This window comes from Patagioenas fasciata, chromosome 35 (genome assembly GCF_037038585.1).
Source record: "Patagioenas fasciata isolate bPatFas1 chromosome 35, bPatFas1.hap1, whole genome shotgun sequence".
NCBI classification, from domain to species: domain Eukaryota; kingdom Metazoa; phylum Chordata; class Aves; order Columbiformes; family Columbidae; genus Patagioenas; species Patagioenas fasciata.
Genome location: NC_092554.1, coordinates 2959115 through 2978759, shown reverse-complemented (window position 1 = coordinate 2978759; position 19645 = coordinate 2959115). Strand labels below are relative to the sequence as shown.

The 19645-nt window shown below is 60.3% G+C and overlaps 1 protein-coding gene across 1 annotated transcript in view; it reads left to right on the top strand.

The window, feature by feature from the left end:
- Nucleotides 1-19645, top strand: part of SHANK1 (SH3 and multiple ankyrin repeat domains 1) — a 77254-nt gene that overhangs the window by 26120 nt on the left and 31489 nt on the right. The window contains 9 exon segments of the mRNA XM_071801057.1: nt 1210-1377; nt 4712-4828; nt 7517-7594; nt 8761-8827; nt 10457-10533; nt 10535-10620; nt 10622-10765; nt 14403-14551; nt 17560-17673. Coding sequence (XP_071657158.1) covers nt 1210-1377; nt 4712-4828; nt 7517-7594; nt 8761-8827; nt 10457-10533; nt 10535-10620; nt 10622-10765; nt 14403-14551; nt 17560-17673 — 1000 coding nt within the window.

Below are 19645 nucleotides of genomic sequence, written 5' to 3'. Positions count from 1 at the left end.
CAATGGGGGACCAATGGGAACCAATGGGGACGCGGGGAACCAATGGGGGAACCAATGGGGGAATCAATGGGGGAACCAATGGGGAAATGGGGAACCAATGGGGACACAGGGGAACCAATGGGGGAACCAATGGGGGCACAGGGGAATCAATGGGGGAACCAATGGGGAAATGGGGAACCAATGGGGATACAGGGGAACCAATGGGGGAATCAATGGGGGAACCAATGGGGAAATGGGGAACCAATGGGGGAACCAATGGGGGAAACAATGTGGGAACCAATGGGGAAATGGGGAACCAGTGGGGGAACCAATGGGGGAACCAATGGGGAAATGGGGAACCAATGGGGGACCAATGGGGACACAGGGGAACCAATGGGGGAACTAATGGGGGAACCAATGTGGGAACCAATGGGGAAATGGGAAACCAATGGGGGAACGAATGGGGGAACCAATGGGGAAATGGGGAACCAATGGGGGAACCAATGGGGGAACCAATGGGGAAATGGGGAACCAATGGGGGAACCAATGGGGGAACCAATGGGGAAATGGGGAACCAATGGGGGAACCAATGGGGGAACCAATGGGGAAATGGGGAACCAATGGGGGAACCAATGGGGGAACCAATGGGGAAATGGGGAACCAGTGGGGGAACCAATGGGGGAACCAATGGGGAAACCAATGGGGGAACCAATGGGGAAATGGGGAACCAATGGGGGACCAATGGGGACACAGGGGAACCAATGGGGGAACTAATGGGGGAACCAATGTGGGAACCAATGGGGAAATGGGAAACCAATGGGGGAACCAATGGGGGAACCAATGGGGGAACCAATGGGGGAACCAATGGGGAAATGGGGAACCAATGGGGGACCAATGGGGACACAGGGGAACCAATGGGGGAACTAATGGGGGAACCAATGTGGGAACCAATGGGGAAATGGGAAACCAATGGGGGAACGAATGGGGGAACCAATGGGGAAATGGGGAACCAATGGGGGAATCAATGGGGGAACCAATGAGGAAATGGGGAACCAATGGGGGAACCAATGGGGAAATGGGGAACCAATGGGGGAACCAATGGGGGAACCAATGGGGAAATGGGGAACCAATGGGGGAACCAATGGGGGAACCAATGGGGAAATGGGGAACCAATGGGGACACAGGGGAACCAATGGGGGAACCAATGGGGGAACCCCCATTCCCCCCCAGGCTCTGCTGGACCTGGGGGGGTCCCCAAACTACAAGGACCGGCGGGGCCTGACCCCCCTGTACCACACGGCCATGGTGGGGGGCGACCCCCGCTGCTGCGAGCTGCTGCTGGCCCACCGGGCCACCATCGGGACCCGCGACGAGAACGGCTGGCAGGAGATACACCAGGTGACACCCGTGTCCCCAAGTGTCCCCAAGTGTCCCCTGAGTCACTCCCATGTCCCCCGAGTCACCCCCGTGTCACCTGTGTCTGTCACCCCCTGTCCCACCATGGGACACATGATGAGAACGGCTGGCAGGAGATACACCAGGTGACACCCGTGTCCCCAAGTGTCCCCAAGTGTCCCCTGTGTCCCCTGAGTCACCCCCGTGTCCCCCGAGTCACCCCCATGTCCCCTGAGTCACCCCCATGTCACCTGTGTCTGTCACCCCCTGTCCCACCATCGGGACCCATGACGAGAACGGCTGGCAGGAGATACACCAGGTGACACCCGTGTCCCCAAGTGTCCCCAAGTGTCCCCCGTGTCCCCTGTGTCACCCCCGTGTCCCCCGAGTCACCCCCATGTCACCTGTGTCTGTCACCCCCTGTCCCACCATGGGACCCATGATGAGAACGGCTGGCAGGAGATACACCAGGTGACACCCATGTCCCCAAGTGTCCCCAAGTGTCCCCCGTGTCCCCTGTGTCACCCCCGTGTCCCCCGAGTCACCCCCATGTCCCCTGAGTCACCCCCATGTCCCCTGTGTCACCCCCATGTCACCTGAGTCACCTCTGTGTCACCCCCATGTCCCCAGGTGTGTCCCTGTCCCCATGGTGTCCACTGATGTCCCCATGTCCCTGTCCTCATGATGTCCTCCGATGTCCCCTGATGTCCCCATGTCCCTGTGTCCCCAGGCGTGTCCCTGTCTGTCCACATGATGATGTCCCCATGTCCCTGTCCCCTGATGTCCCCATGATGATGTCCCCATGTCCCTGTCCCCTGATGTCCCCATGATGTGCCCCCATGTCCCTGTCCCCAGGCGTGTCTCGGTGTCTCTGTCCCTATGATGTCCCATGATGTCCCCATGTCCCTGTCCCCACGATGTCCCATGATGTCCCCTGATGTCCCCTGATGTCCCCTGTCCCCAGGTGTGTCCCTGTCCCCATGATGTCCCCTGATGTCCCCACAATGTCCCCATGATGTCCCCACGATGTCCCCGATGTCCCCACAATGTCCCATGATGTCCCCTAATGTCCCCATGTCCCCTGTCCCCAGACGTGTCCCTGTCCCCATGATGTCCCTTGATGTCCCCACAATGTCCCCATGATGTCCCCTGATGTCCCCACAATGTCCCCACAATGTCCCCATGATGTCCCCTGATGTCCCCACAATGTCCCATGATGTCCCCTGATGTCCCCATGATGTCCCCTGATGTCCCCACAATGTCCCCATGATGTCCCCTGATGTCCCCACAATGTCCCATGATGTCCCCTGATGTCCCCATGATGTCCCCTGATGTCCCCACAATGTCCCCACGATGTCCCCACGATGTCCCCTGATGTCCCCATGGTGTCCCCTGTCCCCAGGCGTGTCCCTGTCCCCATGATGTCCCCTGATGTCCCCATGATGTCCCCTTTCCCCAGGCATGTCCCTGTCCCCATGATGTCCCTGTGTCCCTGTCACCATGATGATGTCCCCATGATGTCCCATGGTGTCCCCTGTCCCCAGGCGTGTCCCTGTCCCCATGATGTCCCCTGATGTCCCGTGTCCCCATGTTGGCCCATGATGTCCCCATGTCCCCTGTCCCCATGATATCCCCATGATGTCCTCATGTCCCCTGATGTCCCCATGTCCCTGTCCCCATGATATCCCCATGATATCCTCATGTCCCCTGATGTCCCCATGTCCCTGTCCCCATGATGATGTCCCCATGTCCCCTGATGTCCCCTGATGTCCTCTGATGTCCCGTGATGTCCCCATGTCCCTGTCCCCATGATATCCCCATGATGTCCCCTGTCCCCTGATGTCCCCATGTCCCTGTCCCCATGATGATGTCCCCATGTCCCCTGATGTCCCCTGATGTCCCCATGTCCCCTGATGTCCCCATGTCCCTGTCCCCATGATATCCCCATGATGTCCCCTGTCCCCTGATGTCCCCATGTCCCTGTCCCCATGATATCCCCATGATGTCCCGTGATGTCCCCTGATGTCCCCATGTCCCTGTCCCCATGATGATGTCCCCATGTCCCCTGATGTCCCCATGTCCCTGTCCCCATGATGATGTCCCCATGTCCCCTGATGTCCCCTGATGTCCCCTGATGTCCTCTGATGTCCCGTGATGTCCCCATGTCCCTGTCCCCATGATATCCCCATGATGTCCCCTGTCCCGAGGCGTGTCCCGTGTCCCTGTCCCCATGATGATGTCCCCATGTCCCCTGATGTCCCCATGTCCCTGTCCCCATGATATCCCCATGATGTCCCCTGTCCCCTGATGTCCCCATGTCCCTGTCCCCATGATGATGTCCCCATGTCCCCTGATGTCCCGTGATGTCCCCTGATGTCCCCATGTCCCTGTCCCCACTATGTCCCCTGATGTCCTGTGATGTCCCCGATGTCCCCATGTCCCTGTCCCCATGATATCCCCATGATGTCCCCTGTCCCCTGATGTCCCCATGTCCCTGTCCCCACGATGTCCCCTGATGTCCCGTGATGTCCCCTGATGTCCCCTGATGTCCCCATGTCCCTGTCCCCATGATATCCCCATGATGTCCCCTGTCCCCAGGCGTGTCCCGTGTCCCTGTCCCCATGATGATGTCCCCATGTCCCCTGATGTCCCCGTGTCCCTGTCCCCACGATGTCCCCTGATGTCCCGTGATGTCCCCTGTCCCCTGATGTCCCCATGTCCCTGTCCCCATGATATCCCCATGATGTCCCCATGTCCCCTGATGTCCCCTGATGTCCCCATGTCCCTGTCCCCATGATGATGTCCCCATGTCCCCTGATGTCCCCTGATGTCCCCATGTCCCTGTCCCCATGATATCCCCATGATGTCCCGTGATGTCCCCTGATGTCCCCTGATGTCCCCATGTCCCTGTCCCCATGATATCCCCATGACATCCCCTGTCCCCAGGCGTGTCCCGTGTCCCTGTCCCTATGATGATGTCCCCATGTCCCCTGATGTCCCCTGATGTCCCCATGTCCCTGTCCCCATGATATCCCCATGATGTCCCCTGATGTCCCCTGATGTCCCCTGATGTCCCCATGTCCCCTGATGTCCCCATGTCCCTGTCCCCATGATGTCCCCTGATGTCCCCATGTCCCTGTCCCCATGATATCCCCATGACATCCCCTGTCCCCAGGCGTGTCCCGTGTCCCTGTCCCTATGATGATGTCCCCATGTCCCCTGATGTCCCCATGTCCCTGTCCCCACGATATCCCCATGATGTCCTCATGTCCCCTGATGTCCCCATGATGATGTCCCCATGTCCCCTGATGTCCCCTGGTGTCCCCTGTGTCCCCAGGCGTGCCAGCACGGGCACTCGCAGCACCTGGAGCATCTGCTGTTCTACGGCGCCGAGGCCGCGGCTCAGAACGCGTCGGGGAACACGGCGCTGCACATCTGCGCCCTCTACAACAAGGTGACAATGGGGACAGCGTGGGGACAGGGGACATGGGGACAGCATGGGGACATGGGGACAGCGTGGGGACATGGGACATGGGACATGGGAACACGGCGCTGCACATCTGCGCCCTCTACAACAAGGTGACAATGGGGACAGCGTGGGGACAGGGGACATGGGGACAGCATGGGGACATGGGACATGGGACATGGGGACACGGCGCTGCACATCTGCGCCCTCTACAACAAGGTGACAATGGGGACAGCGTGGGGACAGCGTGGGGACATGGGACATGGGGACATGGGGACAGCATGGGGACATGGGGACAGCATGGGGACATGGGACATGGGACATGGGGACACGGCGCTGCACATCTGCGCCCTCTACAACAAGGTGACAATGGGGACAGCGTGGGGACAGCGTGGGGACATGGGACATGGGGACATCATGGGGACAGCGTGGGGACAGCATGGGGACATGGGACATGGGGACAGCATGGGGACATGGGACATGGGACATGGGGACACGGCGCTGCACATCTGCGCCCTCTACAACAAGGTGACAATGGGGACAGTGTGGGGACAGCGTGGGGACATGGGACATGGGGACATCATGGGGACATGGGACATGGGACATGGGAACACGGCGCTGCACATCTGCGCCCTCTACAACAAGGTGACAATGGGGACAGCGTGGGGACATGGGACATGGGGACAGCATGGGGACATGGGACATGGGACATGGGGACACGGCGCTGCACATCTGCGCCCTCTACAACAAGGTGACAATGGGGACAGCGTGGGGACATGGGACATGGGGACAGCATGGGGACATGGGACATGGGACATGGGGACACGGCGCTGCACATCTGCGCCCTCTACAACAAGGTGACAATGGGGACAGCGTGGGGACAGGGGACATGGGGACAGCATGGGGACATGGGACATGGGACATGGGGACACGGCGCTGCACATCTGCGCCCTCTACAACAAGGTGACAATGGGGACAGCGTGGGGACAGGGGACATGGGGACAGCATGGGGACATGGGACATGGGGACAGCATGGGGACACCATGGGGACATGGGACATGGGGACACGGCGCTGCACATCTGCGCCCTCTACAACAAGGTGACAATGGGGACAGTGTGGGGACAGCGTGGGGACATGGGACATGGGGACAGCATGGGGACATGGGACATGGGACATGGGGACACGGCGCTGCACATCTGCGCCCTCTACAACAAGGTGACAATGGGGACAGCGTGGGGACAGCGTGGGGACATCATGGGGACATGGGGACATCATGGGGACAGCGTGGGGACATGGGACATGGGACATGGGGACACGGCGCTGCACATCTGCGCCCTCTACAACAAGGTGACAATGGGGACAGTGTGGGGACAGCATGGGGACATCATGGGGACATGGGGACATCATGGGGACAGCGTGGGGACATGGGACATGGGACATGGGGACACGGCGCTGCACATCTGCGCCCTCTACAACAAGGTGACAATGGGGACAGCGTGGGGACATGGGACATGGGGACAGCATGGGGACATGGGACATGGGACATGGGGACACGGCGCTGCACATCTGCGCCCTCTACAACAAGGTGACAATGGGGACAGCGTGGGGACAGGGGACATGGGGACAGCATGGGGACATGGGACATGGGACATGGGGACACGGCGCTGCACATCTGCGCCCTCTACAACAAGGTGACAATGGGGACAGCGTGGGGACAGTGTGGGGACATCATGGGGACATGGGGACATCATGGGGACAGCGTGGGGACATGGGACATGGGACATGGGGACACGGCGCTGCACATCTGCGCCCTCTACAACAAGGTGACAATGGGGACAGTGTGGGGACAGCATGGGGACATCATGGGGACATGGGGACATCATGGGGACAGCGTGGGGACATGGGACATGGGACATGGGGACACGGCGCTGCACATCTGCGCCCTCTACAACAAGGTGACAATGGGGACAGCGTGGGGACATGGGACATGGGGACAGCATGGGGACATGGGACATGGGACATGGGGACACGGCGCTGCACATCTGCGCCCTCTACAACAAGGTGACAATGGGGACAGTGTGGGGACACCGTGGGGACATCATGGGGATATGGGGACAGCATGGGGACACCATGGGGACATGGGACATGGGGACAGCATGGGGACATGGGACATGGGGACAGCATGGGGACACCGTGGGGACATGGGACATGGGGACATGGGGACAGCATGGGGACAGCATGGGGACATGGGACATGGGGACAGCATGGGGACATGGGACATGGGGACATGGGGACAGCGTGGGGACACCATGGGGACATGGGACATGGGGACAGCATGGGGACACCATGGGGACATGGGACATGGGACATGGGGACATGGGGATATGGGGACATGGGGACAGGGATCATGGGTATATGGGGACATGGGGACATCACGGGGACACCTGCAGCCTCCACGACAAGGTGACAAGGGGACAGGGCCATGGGGATGGCGATGGGGACACCGGGCACGTGTGAGACGAGGGATGTGGGACCTGTGGGGACACTGGGGGACCTGTGGGGACACTGGGGACTCGTGGGGACACTGAGGACTCGTGGGGACACTGGGGACCCTTGGGGACACTGGGGACCCTTGGGGACACTGGGCCGTGTCCCACGTCCCCGTGGTGTCCCAGGAGAGCTGTGCCCGCATCCTCCTGTACCGAGGGGCCAACAAGGAGGTGAAGAACAACAGCGGCCAGACGGCGTTCCAGGTGACATGGGGACAGGGGACGGGGGACAGGGGACATGGGGATGTGGGGGGATGGGGACATGGGACAGGGGACATGGGGATGTGGGACAGGGGACATGGGGATGTGGGACAGGGGGACAGGGGACAGGGGGACGTGGGGACAGGGGGATATGGGGACATGGGACATGGGGATGTGGGACAGGGGGACGTGGGGGGATGGGGACATGGGGACAGGGGGACATGGGACAGGGGGACATGGGACAGGGGGATATGGGGGGATGGGGACAGGGGGACATGGGACAGGGGGATATGGGGACATGGGGACGTGGGGACAGGGGGACAGAGGGATATTGGACAGTGGGACATGGGACAGGGGGACATGGGGGGATGGGGAGATGGGGACGGGGGACATGGGGACAGGGGGACATGGGACAGGGGGATATGGGGACATGGGGACAGGGGGATATGGGGACATGGGGATAGGGGGACATGGGACAGGGGGACAGGGGGATATGGGGACAGAGGGACATGGGGACAGGGGGATATGAGGATATGGGGACAGGGGGACATGGGGACATGGGGACATGGGACGGGGGATATGGGGACAGGGGGATATGGGGACATGGGGACGTGGGGATATGGGGACACGGGAATAGGGGGACAGGGGGACATGGGGACAGGGGGACATGGCAATATGGGATATGGGGATATGGGGACGTGGGGATAGGGGGACACGGAAATAGGGGGACAGGGGGATATGGGGATATGGGGACAGGGGGACACAGGATGGGGACATGGGGACACGAGAATATGGGACATGGGGACAGGGGGATATGGGACATGGGGACATGGGGATAGGGGGACATGGGGACAGGGGACATGGGACATGGGAGGGACATGAAACAGGGGACATGGGGACACAGAGGGACAGGGGGACATGGGGGGACAGACACCCTTCCAGGTGACATGGGGACGTGGGAGGGACATGGGGACATGAGACATGGGACATGGGACAGGTGACATGGGACATTGGAACATGGGAGAGGGGAGGGACATGGGGACATGGGACGGGGGACATGGGGACATGGGGGGACACGGGGGGACACGGGGGGACATGGGGGGACATGGGGGACAGGGAGGTGTCCCAGGGGACCCCCCCGGGTCAGTGTCCCCTCCCCCACCCCCCAGGTCGCCGTCATCGCCGGGAACTTTGAACTGGGGGAGCTGATCAAGAACCATCGGGACACGGATGTGGGTGAGCGGGGACAGGGACGGGGACAGGGGACAGGGACAGGGGGACGTGGGGACAGGGGACAGGGACAGGGACGGGGGACAGGGGGACGTGGGGACAGGGGAACAGGGGACAGGGGACAGGGGACGGGGACAGGGACGGGGACAGGGACAGGGGACAGGGACGGGGACAGGGGACAGGGACAGGGATGGGGACAGGGATGGGGACAGGGACAGGGACAGGGATGGGGACAGGGATGGGGACAGGGGACAGGGGACAGGGACAGGGGACAGGGACGGGGACAGGGACGGGGACAGGGACGGGGACAGGGGGACGTGGGGACAGGGACAGGGGACAGGGACAGGGACAGGGACGGGGACAGGGGACAGGGACAGGGACAGGGACAGGGACAGGGACAGGGGACAGGGACAGGGGGACATGGGGACAGGGACAGGGACAGGGGACAGGGGACAGGGGGACGTGGGGACAGGGACAGGGGACAGGGGGACGTGGGGACAGGGGGATATGGGGACAAGGGGATATGGGGATGTGGGGACAGGGGGACATGGGGATATGGGGACAGGGGACATGGGGACATGGGACATGGGGACATGGGGACGTGGAATATGGGGACAGGGGGACATGGGGATATGGGGATGTGGGACATAGGGACATGGGGACAGGGGGATATGGGGACAGGGGGACATGGGGATATGGGGATATGGAGACATGGGGACAGGGGGATATGGGACAGGGGGACAGGGGGATATGGGACAGGGGGACATCCCCCCTGTCCCATTCCAGGACCCTCCAATTCATGGCGGGGGTAGGAGGGACCCCCATGTCCCCCCCCCATTAACCCCCCTGTCCCCCCCAGTCCCATTCCAGGACCCCCCCAATTGACGGGTGGGGGCAGCAGAGACCCCCATATCCCCCCCATATCCCCCCCATTAACCCCCCAGTCCCATTCCAGGACCCCCCCATATCCCCCCCATTAACCCCCCTGTCCCATTCCAGGACGCCCCCAATTCACAGGGCGGGGGGGGCAGCAGGGACCCCCATATCCCCCCCTATATCCCCCATATCCCCCCCCCCCATTAACCCCCCCTTTCCCCCCCCAGTCCCATTCCAGGACCCCCCCAATTCACAGGGCGGGGGGGGCAGCAGGGACCCCCATATCCCCCCCATATCCCCCCCATTAACCCCCCTGTCCCCTCAGTCCCATTCCAGAACCCCCCCCATATCCCCCCATTAACCCCCCTGTCCCCCCCAGTCCCATTCCAGAACCCCCCCATATCCCCCCCATTAACCCCCCCTTTCCCCCCCCAGTCCCATTCCAGAACCCCCCCCATATCCCCCCCATTAACCCCCCTGTCCCATTCCAGGACCCCCCCAATTCACAGGGTGGGGAGGCAGCAGGGACCCCCATATCCCCCCCTATATCCCCCCCATTAACCCCCCCTTTCCCCCCTCAGTCCCATTCCAGGACCCCCCCAATTCACAGGGTGGGGAGGCAGCAGGGACCCCCATATCCCCCCCTATATCACGGGTGGGGTCAGCAGAGACCCCCATATCCCCCCCTATATCCCCCATATCCCCCCCTATATCCCCCATATCCCCCCCCCCCATTAACCCCCCCTTTCCCCCCCCCAGTCCCATTCCAGGAGAGCCCCCAATTCACGGGTGGGGGCGGCGGGCGACGCCGGGACCCCCCCCCCCCCGCGTGGTGGAGGGGGTGGTCTCCCCCTTCCCCCCCCCCCCCAGCGGCTGCTCCGCGCCAACAGCGACACGGGGGGGGGGGCGCTCCCGGAGTGGCTGCTCCGGGGTCCCCCCCCCCGCGGGCCGCCCCCCCTCGGGCACCCTGCGCAGCGCCAGCAGCCCCCGCGGGGGGGCGCGCACCCGCTCCCCGTCCCGGGGGCGACACCCGGAGGAGCCGCGCAGGCAGCAGCGGGGGCGGCCCAGGTGAGGGGGGGTAATTAATTAATGGGGGGGGGATTGATTAATGGGGGGGGTTGATTAATGGGGGGGGTTGATTAATGGGGGGATGGTTATTAATGGGGGGATGGTTAATTAATGGGGGGATGGTTATTAATTAATGGGGGGAATGGTTAATGGGGGGACACTAATGGGGGATGCTTAATGGGGGGGTGGTTAATGGGGGGACAATGGGGGGGACACTTAATAGGGGATGGGGTTAATGGGGGGACATTTAATAGGGGGGACACTTAATGAGGGGATGGGTAATGGGGGGGACACTTAATGGGGGGTGGTTAATGGGGGGGACAATGGGGGGGACACTTAATGGGGGGTGGTTAATGGGGGGACGCTTAATGGGGGGGTGGTTAATGGGGGGACAATGGGGGGGACACTTAATAGGGGATGGGGTTAATGGGGGACATTTAATGGGGGGGACACTTAATGAGGGGATGGGTAATGGGGGGGCACTTAATGGGGGGTGGTTAATGGGGGGGACACTTAATGGGGGGACGCTTAATGGGGGGGTGGTTAATGGGGGGGACACTTAATGGGGTGGACAATGGGGGGACGGTTAATGGGGGGGCATTTAATGGGGGGGACACTTAATGAGGGGATGGGTAATGGGGGGGACACTTAATGGGGGGTGGTTAATGGGGGGGACACTTAATGGGGGGACGCTTAATGGGGGGGCGGTTAATGGGGGGGACACTTAATGGGGGGTGGTTAATGGGGGGACAATGGGGGGGACACTTAATGGGGGGACGCTTAATGGGGGGGTGGTTAATGGGGGGACAATGGGGGGGACACTTAATAGGGGATGGGGTTAATGGGGGACATTTAATGGGGGGGACACTTAATGAGGGGATGGGTAATGGGGGGGCACTTAATGGGGGGTGGTTAATGGGGGGACAATGGGGGGGACACTTAATGGGGGGACGCTTAATGGGGGATGGTTAATGGGGGGACAATGGGGGGGACACTTAATAGGGGATGGGGTTAATGGGGGACATTTAATAGGGGGGACACTTAATGAGGGGATGGGTAATGGGGGGGCACTTAATGGGGGGTGGTTAATGGGGGGGACACTTAATGGGGGGACGCTTAATGGGGGGGTGGTTAATGGGGGGGACACTTAATGGGGTGGACAATGGGGGGACGGTTAATGGGGGGGCATTTAATGGGGGGGACACTTAATGAGGGGATGGGTAATGGGGGGGACACTTAATGGGGGGTGGTTAATGGGGGGGACACTTAATGGGGGGACGCTTAATGGGGGGGCGGTTAATGGGGGGGACACTTAATGGGGGGTGGTTAATGGGGGGACAATGGGGGGGACACTTAATGGGGGGACGCTTAATGGGGGGGTGGTTAATGGGGGGACAATGGGGGGGACACTTAATAGGGGATGGGGTTAATCGGGGGAAATTTAATGGGGGGGACACTTAATGAGGGGATGGGTAATGGGGGGGACACTTAATGGGGGGTGGTTAATGGGGGGACAATGGGGGGGACACTTAATAGAGGATGGGTAATGGGGGACATTTAATGGGGGGGACACTTAATGAGGGGATGGGTAATGGGGGGGCACTTAATGGGGGGTGGTTAATGGGGGGACACTTAATGGGGGGACGCTTAATGGGGGGGCGGTTAATGGGGGGGACACTTAATGGGGTGGACAATGGGGGGACGGTTAATGGGGGGGCATTTAATGGGGGGCACACTTAATGAGGGGATGGGTAATGGGGGGACACTTAATGGGGGGTGGTTAATGGGGGGGACAATGGGGGGGACACTTAATGGGGGGTGGTTAATGGGGGGGACACTTAATGGGGGGACGCTTAATGGGGGGTGGTTAATGGGGGGACAATGGGGGGACACTTAATGGGGGATGGGGTTAATGGGGGGACATTTAATAGGGGGGACACTTAATGAGGAGATGGGTAATGGGGGGGCACTTAGTGGGGGGTGGTTAATGGGGGGGGACACTTAATGGGGGGACGCTTAATGGGGGGTGGTTAATGGGGTGGACAATGGGGGGACACTTAATGGGGGGACGCTTAATGGGGGGGTGGTTAATGGGGGGACAATGGGGGGGACACTTAATAGGGGATGGGGTTAATGGGGGGACATTTAATAGGGGGGACACTTAATGAGGAGATGGGTAATGGGGGGGACACTTAATGAGGGGACGGGTATTGGGGGGGACACTTAATGGGGGGTGGTTAATGGGGGGACAATGGGGGGGACACTTAATGGGGGGATGGTTAATGGGGGACACTTAATAGGGTGGACAATGGGGGGACGGTTAATGGGGGGACATTTAATGGGGGGATGGTTGATGGGGGGATAAACTTAATGGGAGGGGGTGTCCCCATGTCCCCCCATTGCCCCCATTGCCCCCCATGTCACCATTGTCCCCATTGCCCCCATTGCCCCATTGTCCCCATTGCCCCCATTATCCCCACTGTCCCCATTGCCCCCTTTGCCCCCATTACCCCCAATGTCCCCACTGTCCCCATTGCCCCCATTATCCCCACTGTCCCCATTACCCCCATTGTCCTCATTGCCCCCAATGTCCCCAATGTCCCCATTGCCCCCATTGACCCCATTACCCCCATTGCCCCATTACCCCCATTGTCCCCATTGTCCCCATTGCCCCCATTATCCCCATTGCCCCCATTACCCCCAATGCCCCCATTATCCCCATTGCCCCCATTGCCCCCATTATCCCCAATGCCCCCATTATCCCCATTGCCCCCATTGCCCCCATTATCCCCAATGCCCCCATTATCCCCAATGTCCCCATTGCCCCCATTATCCCCATTACCCCCATGTCCCCCATTATCCCCATTACCCCCATTGTCCCCATGTCCCCCATTACCCCCATTGCCCCATTATCCCCATTATCCCCATTGCCCCCATTACCCCCAATGCCCCCAATGTCCCCAATGTCCCCATTGCCCCCATTGCCTCCATCACCCCCTTTGCCCCCATCAACCCCATTGTCCCCATTATCCCCATTATCCCCATTGTCCCCATTGCCCCCATTGCCCCCATTGCCCCCATTGCCCCCATTGCCCCATTACCCTCATTGTCCCCATTGTCCCCATTGCCCCCATTGCCCCATTACCCTCATTGCCCCCATTCCCCCCATTGCCCCCATTATCCCCATTGCCCCTATTGTCCCCATTGCCCCCTTTGCCCCCATTACCCCCAATGCCCCCATTGTCCCCATTGCCCCCATTGTCCCCATTGCCCCCACTGCCCTGATTATCCCCATACCCCCATTGTCCCCATTGCCCCCATTGCCCCCATTGCCCCCATTACCCCCATTATCCCCAATGCCCCGACTGCCCCCATTGTCCCCATTGCCCCCGTTACCCCCATTGCCCCCATTACCCCCAATGCCCCCATTGCCCCCATTACCCTCGTTACCCCCATTACCCCCAATGCCCCCATTACCCCCGTTACCCCCATTCCCCCCATTCCCCCCAATGCCCCCATTCCCCCCATTGCCCCCATTGCCCCCATTCCCCCCATTCCCCCCATTGCCCCCATTGCCCCCATTCCCCCCATTCCCCCCACTGTCCCCATGTCCCCCATTGTCCCCGATGTCCCGCAGCTCCAGCGGCGCCGGGGGGTCCCTGGGGGCGCGGGGGGTGAAGCGCAAGCTCTACTCGGCGGTGCCGGGGCGCACGTTCCTGGCCGTGAAGCCGTACCAGGCGCAGGGGGAGGGGGAGCTGTCGCTCAGCAAGGGCGAGCGCGTCAAAGGTGGGGCCCGGACGCCTGGGTCCCCTAAGGGTGGGGGGGCCGGACGCCTGGGTCCCCTTTGGGTGGGATTTGGGGTGGGTGCCCCGGACGCCTGGGTCCCCTTTGGGTGTGTTCCCCGGATGCCTGGGTCCCTTTTGGGTTGCTTCCCCGGACGCCTGGGTCCCCTTTGGGTGGGAGCCCTGGATGCCTGGGTACCCTTTGGGTGGGGGGGCCGGACGCCTGGGTCTATGGGTCTCTATGGTCTCTATGGGGTGTCTATGGGTGTTTATGGGTCTCTATGGGTCTCTATGGGTCTATGGGTGTCTATGGGTCGCTATGGGTCTCTATGGTCTCTATGGGTCTCTATGGGTCTATGGGTGTCTATGGAGTCTCTATGGGTCTCTATGGGTCTATGGGTCTCTATGGGTCGCTATGGGTCTCTATGGTCTCTATGGGTCTCTATGGGTCTATGGGTGTCTATGGAGTCTCTATGGGTCTCTATGGGTCTATGGGTCTCTATGGGTCGCTATGGGTCTCTATGGGTCTATGGGTGTCTATGGGGTCTCTATGGGTCTATGGGTGTCCATGGGTGTCTATGTGTCTCTATGTGTCTCTATGGGTCTCTATGGGTCTATAGGTGTCTATGTGTCTCTATGGGTCTCTATGGGTCTATGGGTGTCTATGGAGTCTCTATGGGTCTCTATGGGTCTCTATGGGTCTATGGGTGTCTATGGGTCTCTATGGGTCTATGGGTGTCCATGGGTGTCTATGTGTCTCTATGTGTCTCTATGGGTCTCTATGGGTCTATAGGTGTCTATGTGTCTCTATGGGTCTCTATGGGTCTATGGGTGTCTATGGAGTCTCTATGGGTCTCTATGGGTCTCTATGGGTCTATAGGTGTCTATGTGTCTCTATGGGTCTCTATGGGTCTATGGGTGTCTATGGAGTCTCTATGGGTCTCTATGGGTCTCTATGGGTCTATGGGTGTCTATGGGTCTCTATGGGTCTCTATGGGTCTATGGGTGTCTATGGGTGTCTATGGGTCTCTATGGGTCTCTATGGGTCTATGGGTGTCTATGGAGTCTCTATGGGTCTATGGGTGTCTATGTGTCTCTATGGGTCCCTATGGGTCCCTATGTGTCTCTATGGGTCTCTATGGGTCTATGGGTCTCTATGGTCTCTATGGGGTGTCTATGGGTGTTTATGGGTCTCAATGGGTCTCTATGGGTCTATGGGTCTCTATGGGCTGTCTATGGATGTCTATGGGTCTCTATGGGTGTCTATGGGTCCCTATGGGTCTCTGTGGTCTCTATGGGTCACTATGGGTCTATGGGTCCCTATGGGTCTCTGTGGGTCTCTATGGGTCTCTATGGGTGTCTATGGCTGTCTATGCATCTCTATGGGTCTCTATGGGTCTCTATGGGTCTCTATGGGTCTCTATGGGTCTATGGGTCTCTATGGGTCCCTGTGGGTCTCTGTGGGTCCGCAGTGCTGAGCGTGGGCGAGGGCGGGTTCTGGGAGGGTCAGACCCATGGGTGTCTATGGGTGTCTATGGGTCTCTATGGGTCCCTATGGGTCTCTGTGGGTCTCTGTGGGTCCGCAGTGCTGAGCGTGGGCGAGGGCGGGTTCTGGGAGGGTCAGACCCGTGGGTGTCTATGGGTGTCTATGGGTCCCTATGGGTCTCTATGGGTCTCTATGGGTCTATGGGTGTCCATGGAGTCTCTATGGGTCTATGGGTGTCTATGTGTCTCTATGGGTCCCTATGGGTCCCTATGTGTCTCTATGGGTCTCTATGGGTCTATGAGTCTCTATGGTCTCTCTATGGGTGTTTATGGGTCTCTATGGGTCTCTATGGGTCTGTGTGTCTCTATGGGCTGTCTATGGATATCTATGGGTCTCTATGGGTCTCTATGGGTGTCTATGGGTCTCTATGGGTCTCTGTGGTCTCTATGGGTCACTATGGGTCTATGGGTCCCTATGGGTCTCTGTGGGTCTCTATGGGTCTCTATGGGTGTCTATGGCTGTCTATGCATCTCTATGGGTCTCTATGGGTCTCTATGGGTCTCTATGGGTGTCTATGGGTCTCTATGGGTCCCTATGGGTCCCTGTGGGTCTCTGTGGGTCCGCAGTGCTGAGCGTGGGCGAGGGCGGGTTCTGGGAGGGTCAGACCCGTGGGTGTCTATGGGTGTCTATGGGTCCCTATGGGTCCCTATGTGTCCCTATGTGTCCCTATGTGTCCCTATGGGTCCCTATGGGTCCCTATGGGTCCCTATGGGTCTCTATGGGTCCCTATGGGTCTCTGTGGGTCTCTGTGGGTCCGCAGTGCTGAGCGTGGGCGAGGGCGGGTTCTGGGAGGGTCAGACCCGTGGGTGTCTATGGGTGTCTATGGGTCCCTATGTGTCCCTATGGGTCCCTATGTGTCCCTATGGGTCCCTATGGATCTCTATGGGTTTCTATGGGTCTGTGGGTCTCTATGGTCTCTATGGGGTGTCTATGGGTGTTTATGGGTCTCTATGGGTCTCTGTGGTTGTCTATGGGTCTCTATGGGTCTATGGGTCTCCATGGGCTGTCTATGGATGTCTATGGGTCTCTATGGTCTCTACGGGTCCCTATGTGTCTCTATGGGTGTCTATGGGTCTCTGTGGTCTCTATGGGTCGCTATGGGTCTATGGGTCTCTAAGAGTGTCTATGGGTCTCTATGGGTCTCTATGGGTCTCTATGGGTCTATGGGTCTCTATGGGTCGCTATGGGTCTCTATGGGTCTATGGGTGTCTATGGGGTCTCTATGGGTCTATGGGTGTCTATGGGTCCCTATGGGTCCCTATGTGTCTCTATGGGTCTCTATGTGTCTCTATGGGTCCCTATGTGTCCCTATGGGTCTCTGTGGGTCCGCAGTGCTGAGCGTGGGCGAGGGCGGGTTCTGGGAGGGTCAGACCCATGGGTGTCTATGGGTCCCTATGGGTCCCTATGGGTCTCTATGTGTCCCTATGTGTCCCTATGGGTCTCTGTGGGTCTCTGTGGGTCCGCAGTGCTGAGCGTGGGCGAGGGCGGGTTCTGGGAGGGTCAGACCCGTGGCCGTGTCGGTTGGTTCCCATCGGACTGCGTGGAGGAGCTGCCGGCCCGGACCCCCGAGGGGCGCACAGGTACCACCCCAAAACACCCCCAAACAGCCAAAAAACACCCCCAAAACACACAGAAACACCCCCAAACCACCCCAAAATACCCCAAAACCACCCCAAACACCCCAAAACACCCCCAAAATGGACCAGAACACCCCCAAAACGCCCAGAAACACCCCCAAAATGGACCAGAACACCCCCAAAAACACCCCCAAACACCCAGAAAACACCCCCAAAACACCCAGAAACACCCCAAGAACACCCCATAACACCCCCAAAATGGACCAGAATACCCCCAAAACACCCCAAACACCCCAAAACACCCCAAAATGGACCAGAACACCCCCAAAAACACCCCCAAACACCCCAAAATGGACCAGAACACCCCAAAAACACCCAGAAACACCCCAAAAAGCCCCCCCAAACACCCCCAAACACCCCCAAACACTTGGGGGTCCCTGACCCACACTTTGGGCCCCCATTGACCCACAATTGGGGGGGGTCCCTCTGCCCCACACTTTGGGTCCCTCTGCCCCACACTTGGGGGTCCCTGCCCCACACTTGGGGTCTCCCCTGCCCCACACTTTGGGATCCCCATAGACCCACACTTGGGTCCCCATTGACCCACAATTGGGGGGGTCCCTCTGCCCCACACTTTGGGTCCCTCTGCCCCACACTGGGGGTCCCTGACCCACACTTGGGGGTCCCTGACCCACACTTGGGATCCCCATAGACCCACACTTTGGGCCCCCATTGACCCACAATTGGGGGGTTCCCTCTGCCCCACACTTTGGGTCCCTCTGCCCCACACTTGGGGGTCCCTGCCCCACACTTGGGGTCTCCCCTGCCCCACACTTTGGGATCCCCATAGACCCACACTTTGGGCCCCCATTGACCCACAATTGGGGGGGTCCCTCTGCCCCACACTTTGGGTCCCTCTGCCCCACACTTTGGGTCCCTCTGCCCCACACTTGGGGGTCCCTGCCCCACACTTGGGGTCTCCCCTGCCCCACACTTTGGGATCCCCATAGACCCACACTTTGGGCCCCCATTGACCCACAATTGGGGGGGTCCCTCTGCCCCACACTTTGGGTCCCCCTGCCCCACACTTTGGGTCCCTCTGCCCCACACTTGGGGGTCCCTGACCCACACTTGGGGGTCCCTACCCCACACTTGGGATCCCCATAGACCCACACTTTGGGTCCCCATTGACCCACAATTGGGGGGGTCCCTCTGCTCCACACTTTGGGTCCCTCTGCCCCACACTTGGGGGTCCCTGCCCCACACTTGGGGTCTCCCCTGCCCCACACTTTGGGATCCCCATAGACCCACACTTTGGGCCCCCATTGACCCACAATTGGGGGGGTCCCTCTGCCCCACACTTTGGGTCCCTCTGCCCCACACTTTGGGTCCCTCTGCCCCACACTTGGGGGTCCCTGCCCCACACTTGGGGTCTCCCCTGCCCCACACTTTGGGATCCCCATAGACCCACACTTTGGGCCCCCATTGACCCACAATTGGGGGGGTCCCTCTGCCCCACACTTTGGGTCCCCCTGCCCCACACTTTGGGTCCCTCTGCCCCACACTTGGGGGTCCCTGACCCACACTTGGGGGTCCCTACCCCACACTTGGGATCCCCATAGACCCACACTTTGGGCCCCCATTGACCCACAATTGGGGGGGGGTCCCTCTGCCCCACACTTTGGGTCCCTCTGCCCCACACTTGGGGGTCCCTGCCCCACACTTGGGGTCTCCCCTGCCCCACACTTTGGGATCCCCATAGACCCACACTTTGGGCCCCCATTGACCCACAATTGGGGGGGTCCCTCTGCGCCACACTTTGGGTCCCTCTGCCCCACACTTTGGGTACCCCTACCCCACACTTGGGGGTCCCTGCCCCACACTTGGGGGTCCCTGCCCCACACTTTTGGATCCCCATAGACCCACACTTTGGGCCCCCATTGACCCACAATTGGGGGGAGGGTCCCTCTGCCCC